The sequence below is a fragment of the Gadus macrocephalus genome, chromosome 12, assembly GCF_031168955.1.
Source record: "Gadus macrocephalus chromosome 12, ASM3116895v1".
NCBI classification, from domain to species: Eukaryota; Metazoa; Chordata; class Actinopteri; order Gadiformes; family Gadidae; genus Gadus; species Gadus macrocephalus.
This window is the reverse complement of record NC_082393.1, coordinates 7,538,810-7,547,912: the sequence shown is the minus strand read 5'-3', so window position 1 is coordinate 7,547,912 and position 9,103 is coordinate 7,538,810. Positions and strand designations below refer to the sequence as shown.

At 43.0% G+C, this 9,103-nt stretch overlaps 2 protein-coding genes across 3 annotated transcripts in view; one reads left to right on the top strand and one right to left on the bottom strand.

Moving 5' to 3' along the window:
• Nucleotides 1-775: 775 nt before the first annotated feature.
• On the bottom strand, nucleotides 776-5,876 carry sgcb (sarcoglycan, beta (dystrophin-associated glycoprotein)). 2 transcript variants are annotated; one of them, XM_060068052.1, is made up of 7 exons: nucleotides 5,858-5,876; nucleotides 5,019-5,066; nucleotides 4,336-4,545; nucleotides 3,867-4,052; nucleotides 3,209-3,400; nucleotides 1,819-1,950; nucleotides 776-1,389 (listed from the first exon to the last, which is right to left on the bottom strand). In XM_060068052.1, exons 2-7 carry the CDS (start codon nucleotides 5,031-5,033, stop codon nucleotides 1,195-1,197), a joined length of 930 nt encoding a protein of 309 aa, XP_059924035.1. In that variant the 5' UTR covers nucleotides 5,034-5,066; nucleotides 5,858-5,876; the 3' UTR covers nucleotides 776-1,194. The 2 variants fall into 2 exon arrangements, with proteins under 2 accessions (XP_059924035.1, XP_059924036.1); XM_060068053.1 differs by lacking the exons at nucleotides 5,019-5,066; nucleotides 5,858-5,876 and adding an exon at nucleotides 4,629-4,948.
• A 110-nt stretch (nucleotides 5,877-5,986) lies between these two features.
• Nucleotides 5,987-9,103, top strand: part of spata18 (spermatogenesis associated 18) — a 6,926-nt gene continuing 3,809 nt past the window's right edge. Inside the window, 6 exon segments of the mRNA XM_060068057.1 lie at nucleotides 5,987-6,217; nucleotides 6,850-6,955; nucleotides 7,373-7,488; nucleotides 7,790-7,908; nucleotides 8,798-8,893; nucleotides 9,023-9,103. Coding sequence (XP_059924040.1) covers nucleotides 6,131-6,217; nucleotides 6,850-6,955; nucleotides 7,373-7,488; nucleotides 7,790-7,908; nucleotides 8,798-8,893; nucleotides 9,023-9,103 — 605 coding nt within the window. The 5' untranslated portion in view covers nucleotides 5,987-6,130.

Genomic DNA, 9,103 nt, shown 5'->3' with positions numbered 1-9,103 from the left:
AAAATTCACTTTCCAAACAAAAAAACGGCAGTGCTATGAAAGAGACAAAACACAGAAATACAAATCAAACATTACTTTTAGCGCTGAAACAACAGGGCTATATTGCACTCAGTTCACTCTGTTACATAAACTTCAAACCAACCGACAATAAAATATCTCAACTTCATGAACGCCAAAAATTAAAGACACTTTAATTTAGCTGTTGCAATGCAAAAACCGTGCACTTTAAAAGCAATGCAATAACACAGTTAAACATGTTCTATAACACTTGAACATCACAATGCTGTCCCTTCTTTTGGCACATACAGAAATCTACACTCGATGTAGAAATTATGCATTAAGAAATTAGTAATACTGGATGGCTTAATATACTGTTCAAAAACGTTGTCTCCTTTCAGAAGCTAAAGTGAAATTGAGTTTTATAGTGTGCCACACTCTCAGTATGATTTTAAATAGAGTACAAAACAAAACAGAAAATGGATTGCCATATAACAAACAAGCAAACCAACCTTGTAGCTTGCAAATGAAAGGCAAATGTAAAGCTTATATGAAGATAATAAGATGTGTAAACTTCATTCACTGCAATGCCATGCAAGGGTCAGTCAGTAGGTACAGAAACACTGCAGTACTTCAACATAAACCTTTGGCTAATGAAACATCCCTATGTGGCAAGTAAGCAGCACATTACCGAAGGGGGGGTGAAACCGCACCGGTATTTTGAGGAGACCACAGTTGAAGACCCTTGTCAGTTTGGGGGTGAAATGTTTTTGGCAAACAACGGGCGGGGCCTTTCTGGGCTGGTGTGGTCGGACGGAACTTGGTGATGAGGTTCGGAGCGTACCACAGCTCCTGTGGAACACCAGTTCTTAATGAACAGTCCTCAGCAGAGCGAGTATTAATGGGCAGTTCATAGTACAGCGGTACTCCGTGGTAGGATAGTTCTTATTGGATTTAACTTCTCGGGCTGGTTTCGTAATGGGCTGTTCCTTGTGGGCAGGTCTTATTGAGCAGTTCTTACTGGACGGGGCTTAGTAAGGTGGTTCTTATTGGACAGTTCAGTGGGCGGGTTCTAATGGGTAATTTGTCATACAGCAGTACGGCAAATTATTGAACCTTTTTTGGTGGAATTAAACTCATCGGGCCGTTCTTAAAAGTGGGTTTTCTAACCCGACGACGGTAGTGATTGGTTTTTGCCTAGTGGCCGCAGGGGTTGTCGGAGGTCTGGCAGCCCATGTTGGAGTATTTGACCTGGAGGCGGAACAGGGTGCCGTCTGCACACATGCACAGCTTGTAGCGCTCCATGCCCTCGTCGAAGAAGACGTCACCCGCAGAGTGGGGGATGCGCGAGGTGTTGAACATCAGGGAGCCGTTCAGCACGATGCTGTTCTCCTGGGGGAGCAGAGAGGGAAGACGCATTGTTAGAACTTTGCCAGCAGGGGGTGCCAAACTATATCCAGCAGTCCCATGATATTCATGGTCATTCATTCAACATACAATTGGATGATTATATAAAATTATGATATGTCTATAAAACTCAGATATTGTGATATAAAGAAAATAAATAAACATATACTATACACCATATGATAACATTGGAAAACTGTTTTAAGTTATAGTTACAGTTATACTGAATATACCCAGGTTTCACACACATCCCCTGCGTGTCTCTACATCCCATTAAACCAATAACTGAGATAATTCAGAAAATATAATAGGACGGAGCACTGCTTACAGTTACGTCAAACATTATGAACACAACATGTAACGCCTATACGATAGGAGGATATGTTATACTCCTGTGGCCAAGGTAACGCTTACAGCTCGGAGCTCGATGTTTCCCCCGCTTTTGAACTCCACGGTGCGACCCATGATGTGGACGCCCTCGTTGCCGCGGACGATAGCCTTGCCCTCGCTCTTGATGTTCAGATCCGACGAGGCGTTGCTGGTGATCTGAACACCCAAGAATTCATCATTTGAGCTTCACCAAACATCACAGTGTTTCCCATACATAGACCATTGTGTGGCGCGGCGCCACAGAATCAACATCGAGCGCCACAAATTGATACATATTTTTTTTTTATATATATATTTTTTTTTAATAACGCGATTTGGAAATCTAAAAATCGTTCCGTCCATTCATCTCTGCATAGCACTCGTTCTCCCTGTCATTCTAACACATGAACCCACCGATGGCGTATATATATATATATATGATACTACCCCCCCCCCCCCCCCCCCCCCCCGCACCACCACACATTGGTCCTTGGTCTGTGGGAAACACTGCATCATATACCGTTAAGTCACTTATCCAAAGCATCCAAGTTCTTTTTACAACTAAATAGAGGTCATGAAGGAGCAGGGTTTGAGGCCTCTTGTTTTAGGACACCATAACTGCACTATCCGGACTTTCATAAAACCACCACTCAAATCACTCCATGTGTAAGGCTTATGTTTACCCAGGGATGTGACTTCCACCAGTTTTAACCATTTGTCTGAGTTCATGCAGCTCTTTAATGACATAATACGCCTTTGACAAATATGGGCATGGAAATGGTTGTCTTTTATGTGGAGGACATTGGCCGTGCCTTTCCCAGGGAGAAGATAGTGATGATTACATCATCTGTTGTCATGGCCTTTCCTGCTCCATTCAATCACCCCCTACACACACATGCATTCCGATAAGGTTACACACCCATATCATACAAATTCCATTCATGTTGTCATGATTTAAAGTTTTTTGACATGATTTAAAGTTATAACAGTTTTGTACTGAATGATACAATGTTCAGATTCTTCTTGTTGATTATGGAATGCTCTCTCTCTTGCCATCGTTCATGGAAGCTCTGTGTCTGTTTGTGGCGATAGGAATGGCTTATGACACAGGGTGAGTTTCATCGGCCAAGCCTTATTGGGCTGATCAACAGGAGGAGGTTGCTAATGTTTTTTAAATTTTAAACCTTTATTTTGACCTTTGGGAAGTCTAATTTAGATAACAAATGATCAAGAGGCCTGCCCAAGAGAGCAGTGGCTGTGTAGGTAGTAACAGTAGCACTAAGTAGAGGGCAGGTTGTTGTCAAGGGGTCTGTTAGCCCAGGTTGGAGCAACTGGAACCAAACCAACAGTACGGCTCCACATCATGTTACTAAAGCACACGGTAAACAATCTTTCCAAATGAACATTGAAACATTCACATCCACCTGGTACGTACCCGCTCTGTGGAGGCTTTCTTCACACGCAGCACCTTGACGCCCTTGGGCAGGTGAAACTCGTGGTTCTCGAAGTCAGTGCTGAAGAAGGTGGTCTGGGTGCGGGGGTCCGTGAAAGAGATCCCCACGTCACTGACCACCGATGTCTTGTCCTCCTCCACGCTCAGCTTGGTGGTGCCCTGTTGGAACACCACCTGCGACACAGCCGGACACCAGGACAGAGACGGACACGCTTTACCATGTACAGGTGTAGAAGACACTGGGAGTTTAAAGAGGGTGGATCAGGGGGAGAGGGGAGTCGATTTAATCATTCAGGACTTGATTGTCAAATAGTGGGAGTACTTCATGGACATGTTAAGGCTTTTTTTTTTACACCAGGTCGAACTTGGCCCCATAACCACAAAAAACTGCACTGCAGGATGTGAGCAGACTAGGTGACAATTTTTGTTGAATGTCGTCTGAATAAAATTATATTTTAAATAACTCAAGTAATTGTAGAGATTGACGGTATTTGTCAGAGGTCTGGCAGCCCAGGTTAAAGCACCATACCAGTACGTGGAGGATATGACCATATTTGCCAACAATAAATTTAATTAAGAGAGGAGTGATATGTCATCAATTGAAATGGCAAATCAATGAGAGTATTCTATCTCTACCCACCGGGTTGTTGTTGCCGGTGAGCACCAGATCCTGGTCCTTGCGCCCACCCACGGTGCTCTTGTGCAGGGGGAAAACGGTTCCCATGTCTGCCTTCTGCTTGAAGCGCAGAAGCCCGCTCTCGTGGAACTCCATGCTTTCACAGCCGTTCGGACCAATCCGAATCACCGTCCAAATTACCAGCGTGATCTAAGAGAACGACAGAGATAACGATAAATATCACCTCTACAAGAAGGATGTTCTATTATTCCAAGCAAAATATTCTGGGTTCAATTCCCAAGGACAACAGCCTGACCTGTAGGCATCATTGAGCAACATGTCTTAACCCCTACCTTCTCCTTATGACATCCCTTCTGAATTCACTGTAAGTCGCTTCGGATAAAACTTATCTCGTGGCGGAATTACTGAAGTAAATTGTCTTCACTCATAAATTGTGAAGCTGCAATCAGTAACGAGGGATAACTGTGCTCACAATGAGGTTGATGAGGGCGAGGAGGAAGAGGAGAACGATAATGCAGACCGCCATGTTCCCCTTGCGTCCTCTCAGTCCCGTCTTGTGGAGCCGCTCCTCCTCGATGGGGACATAGCCCGCCTTGAAGTTGCTGTTGTGCTCCTTGTTGACATTACGTCTCTCCACCGCCTTCTCCCGCATGGACTTCTTCACTGGGCCGTTGGAACTCTCCTATAAAATACATGGAGCAAAGAACAAACCTTAGCTCAGAGCCGAGATGACACCCTAAATATAACATGGATGACCCATATTACTTGTGTTGGTGTTTTTTATTCGCTTGTCTGTGTTTAGCCCGGCTAAGGAATGCGTGGCGCTTCATGACAGCGTCTGTATGGCTGAGGCAAGAACTAAAAATAAACGAACCGTTTACAGACATTCACATATCAACGTACTAATTTCACTTGCAATTCCCCTTCAAATTACACATCCAGATAACGCTACAGATAATAATCTACCGATTTTCCATTACACTTAATGTGTGTTTTAAAAGACTGCAGACAACGTATGGGCTTCAAAAACAAGCGGACGATGCCGGCTGAAATACCACGATTCGCCATGTTGACATTACAAAATGCAACACACTAGCTTCCGATACAACGATTAAAAGGACAATGACAGGAGTAAAAATGTATATTAATACAGACCTGTTCAGACGCCATCTTGACCCTCCCCCTGACGCTGGCGGTGGACAACTTGGGCGAAGAAAAGTGGACGAAACCACTTGTATAATTAACCAAAATACAGTTAATCGAATAAATGTCGAGAGAAATTGGGTTAAATATATACATATATATAGGATATTAATTATTGGGATGTTGTATTGAAAAAGTATCCTCTTATAATATGGATTCTTAAGGTAACACTATGAATGTTTATAAATGATGGTTCATTCTGGATCTAGCCAGCCAATAGCAGGGCAGACAGAGAGGTCCCAAAATAGGTAAACATGCATGCCCATTCATATTTTCCATATTAACCAAAGGAGGGGCGTGTAGACCGCACACAAACACTTAACGCACATAACACTCACACACACGCGCTTAACACACATTTACATTGCACGTTTAATCGATTAATTGTCGAATACGTTATAACTATATACTAAAGTTATTACATTCTCTGTAATATATTGTCATTTAAGTAGGCTACAATAAGACAACCATGCAATAGGCAATAATATGATGTAGCCTAATAGGATGTAATATCCTATTACATTTTAGATGCATTACTTGGCTGCATGCGCACACATGGAAACACGTACGCAAAATCGAAATAAAAAAACGGTCACTTCATGATAAGTTAAATTTTCTTGATTGTTTTAAAAAAAAATGCAAAAAAATATACATATATACATTGTTTGAAACACGAAATCTGTCTTTTAATTCAATTCCTGTCTCTATCGCCGGAAACCAACGAAACCTGTATACGCTGATCCTGTGCAATGATCCTTTGCGGTGTCGTTTGACCGTATGGCATTACATACAGTTGTCGTGGAGTGTCTGCACAGAGCAGGTGGATTCTGTTGTGTTGTCGACATTCAAACACCAGACACCGATGCATCCTGTTGTCAGTTCCATTTCGACGGCGTTGCTATAGTCGAGGCGGTGCTTAGAGGTGACCGAACGAAGAATAATACGAACTCTAGAGCATCAAAACCAAGCGCGCCCAGGACCCGGGCGGTCCCGTTTCAGGTTAAAGCGACCCGTTGTCTTTTAGCCTCGTCTTTGGGCATCGCAGGACCACTGGAGGAGAGGACATGGCCGATACTCTGAGGAGACTTGTGAACATATCTGCCTATGGTGTTTTACAGGAAAAACTTGAGAGCTGGTTCAGGGACTACCATGTAAGTCATGAATAAGTAACCACTGACCTAAATCTGACCAAGCCACTTCATCGCGGCTGGACACGGGCACCTGAAAGCCGACACATTTTGGCACTCTCGAATATAGCTATGTGAAAGTGAAATGTACTTGGGTAAATTTTTTCTCAGTTAAGTCTCTTTGAATTTAGGCTGACTATTTGAAGGCTGCATACTAAATGTTCTTCAATTTTGTAACTTAATAATAATACAGGTTGCTATTCCAACATATGGAATTCAGAAACATTTAAAACTGCACTTTTCGAAGGCACAGTAAAGCACTTTATTGCATTGATTTGCGCTGCAAAGTTTGGTTGCTATGGACCCCATGGCAACCACCGTCGTATGGGTCCTATGGTTACCGGTGGCCCCTCTTCCTGCAAATCAGTTTCTGCAAAAATATCGTGGAGTCTAGCCCACTACCTGTAGAATTGTGTTGCACTTTTAAAATGTTTATATATTTTTACACATTATAATCAGAATATTTATATATAATAAAACAAAAAAGCAAAATTATCCCTTCTTATTGCATGCAATATGTTTCAGAGCGAATTCAAAACATAAACTAGACGTTAACAAACATGCTACTTATGTGGTGCCTTTATTCCTCCTCTCAGGTGATTTCCTGTGACCAGAACCTGAACCGCTGCTGTGAGTTGATTGAGCTCACCGCTAAGATCCAGGGACAACTCTTCACCATCCTCAACTTTGCTGCTGCAGAAGGTAAATATTATCCTCATTCCCCATCCTTCCCATCCCTTATATCCCATCTGGGATCAATAAAGTCCATCTTATAATAATAATTATCCCAAAAGGAAGTTTTTTCTAGAAGAAAAATATATTAGATAATAAGTACCGGTAATAGTTCATTTGGTGAGGAGTGTATGTCAAAAGGTTCTGGGTTTCGTACACAAACCCCAATGTCCTACCTTCCTGTAGGCACCACCATTCAAAACCCCTACTAGCTCCTTAAGGACATGTTTCTAAATGACTGAAGAGTAAATAGTAAAAAATAGGGGTTAACATAGGGGCCTGGATAACACCTGTGCACCCACCTGTACACAACCTCAGCACTGTACTATTGAATTCCATCATATGAACAAGCGTCCGCGGTCTCTAACAGTTGTCTCTGTTTTCCAGGGGGTCACTATGCGGGCGTGGACACTCTTAAAACACGCCTCCTCCCATGGCTGGGGACAAGCTTCTCCATGGCTCGGCCCGCCGTCAGCAACGACACCAGCCTGCAGCTCATGCAGGTGACCTCAGGCAATCAGCATCCATGACACTATTATTGGTATTATTATTACAGAATTCTTAATATTAATTATTATGTTTAGAGTAATGACAGTTTGAGCCGGCTTAAAATGTTTAGAGCCCCCATGGTATAAATGGTTGAATCTATGTGTGTGTGTGTGTGTGTGTGTGTGTGTGTGTGTGTGTGTGTGTGTGTGTGTGTGTGTGTGTGTGTGTGTGTGTGTGTGTGTGTGTGTGTGTGTGTGTGTGTGTGTGTGTGTGTGTGCTTGCTTACATGCATGCGTGTGTGTGTGTATGTATAAGGACTCTGCCCTGAAGGAGAAGAAGATCAGGGAGCTCTCCATGTCCCATGACAACAACATGCAGAAGATGGAGACCCAGCTGTGCTCCACCCGCCTGCAGCTGGACTCCGTCATGTCAGAGTGAGTCTGGTCTGCCTACCCAGTAACTCGTATGAAGTGCTCCTAATCACACAGATTGACCACTCCTGCATGGTCCTTTATGGGGGCTTTATGAATATGCTCCTGAAAAATCTTTGAGGTTCAAATATAATATGTCTAATGACGGACAAAATAACACTTTAAAGTACGATTCCGATGTAAAATGGATTTGGGATATGTTTTGTATGATAACGAGTTGGAACGTTCGTTTTGGAGCACAAAAAATACATAAAGACGCATTCTTCAGTTGGCTGTTTTTAGACGATTCTATCAAAACGCTATAAACTTGGAACGATAGGGGCAGGTGTTATGGTAAAAACTAAATCGTTATTTTAAACCACTTAAAAGGCTAAAGAAGCCCGACACTTCTTTGGTAAAATTAAAAGTCCTTTTTAATAAACAATCAGTACACTAACAAAGTTATCAATGCCTTGATTTATATGTTAAGACCCTTATTATAGCACCACCAAAGAAGTGTCGGGCTACTTCTAGCCTTTTAAGTGGTTTAAAATAGCGATTTAGTTTTTACCATAACAAATGCCCCCATCGTTCCAAGTTTATAGCGTTTTGGTAGAATCACCAGACCACCTTAAGGATGCGTCTATGCAGGCTTTTTTGCTCCCATACGAGCGTTCCAACTCGTTATCATATTAAACATATCCCAGATCCATTTTACACCGGATTTGTCCTTTATTAAACCTCCAAGAGAAATCCTGGTAACTCCAGCATCCCTATTCATAGCAATAGCTGCCATGTAATCACTGGTGATTGGATGGATTGTAGCTTTTCTGCGTGCGTTTGATCAATGAAGGGCCCTGTGGGGGCCCTAAAGCCGTCCCCACGTTCACCTTGATACGGTCCCTGTGTTCAGGCTGGCTGACGTGCAGCTGGAGCTGGACAACACCAAGGACAAGTCAGCCACCACTCTATTGGCCACAGAGGACGAGATCCTGCAGCTGAGGGCAGAGTATGTTTAGAGTAGTATAGACAACCATGTGTTCACTTTGTTAAGGCTAATCAATATGACAACCGGTGGTTAAAATAGGAATCCTTTAAGAGCTCCTCATATCCAGCAGTGTTTTTCCGTGTGGTTCAGCATGCGGGCGGCCCACGAACAGCTGGAGGTCTACAGGAGGAAGGTGGAGGTTGTGGACGAGTACGAGAGACAGGTCCGCCT

What these genes read in the sequence shown, in the direction of transcription:
- sgcb (XM_060068052.1), bottom strand. An exon ending in TCGCCCTCATCAACCTCATT is followed by an intron (nt 4,053 to 4,335) that starts GTGAGCACAGTT and finishes TCGTTCTCTTAG; the next exon opens with ATCACGCTGGTAATTTGGAC. An exon ending in TCACCGGCAACAACAACCCG is followed by an intron (nt 3,401 to 3,866) that starts GTGGGTAGAGAT and finishes GCTGTGTCGCAG; the next exon opens with GTGGTGTTCCAACAGGGCAC.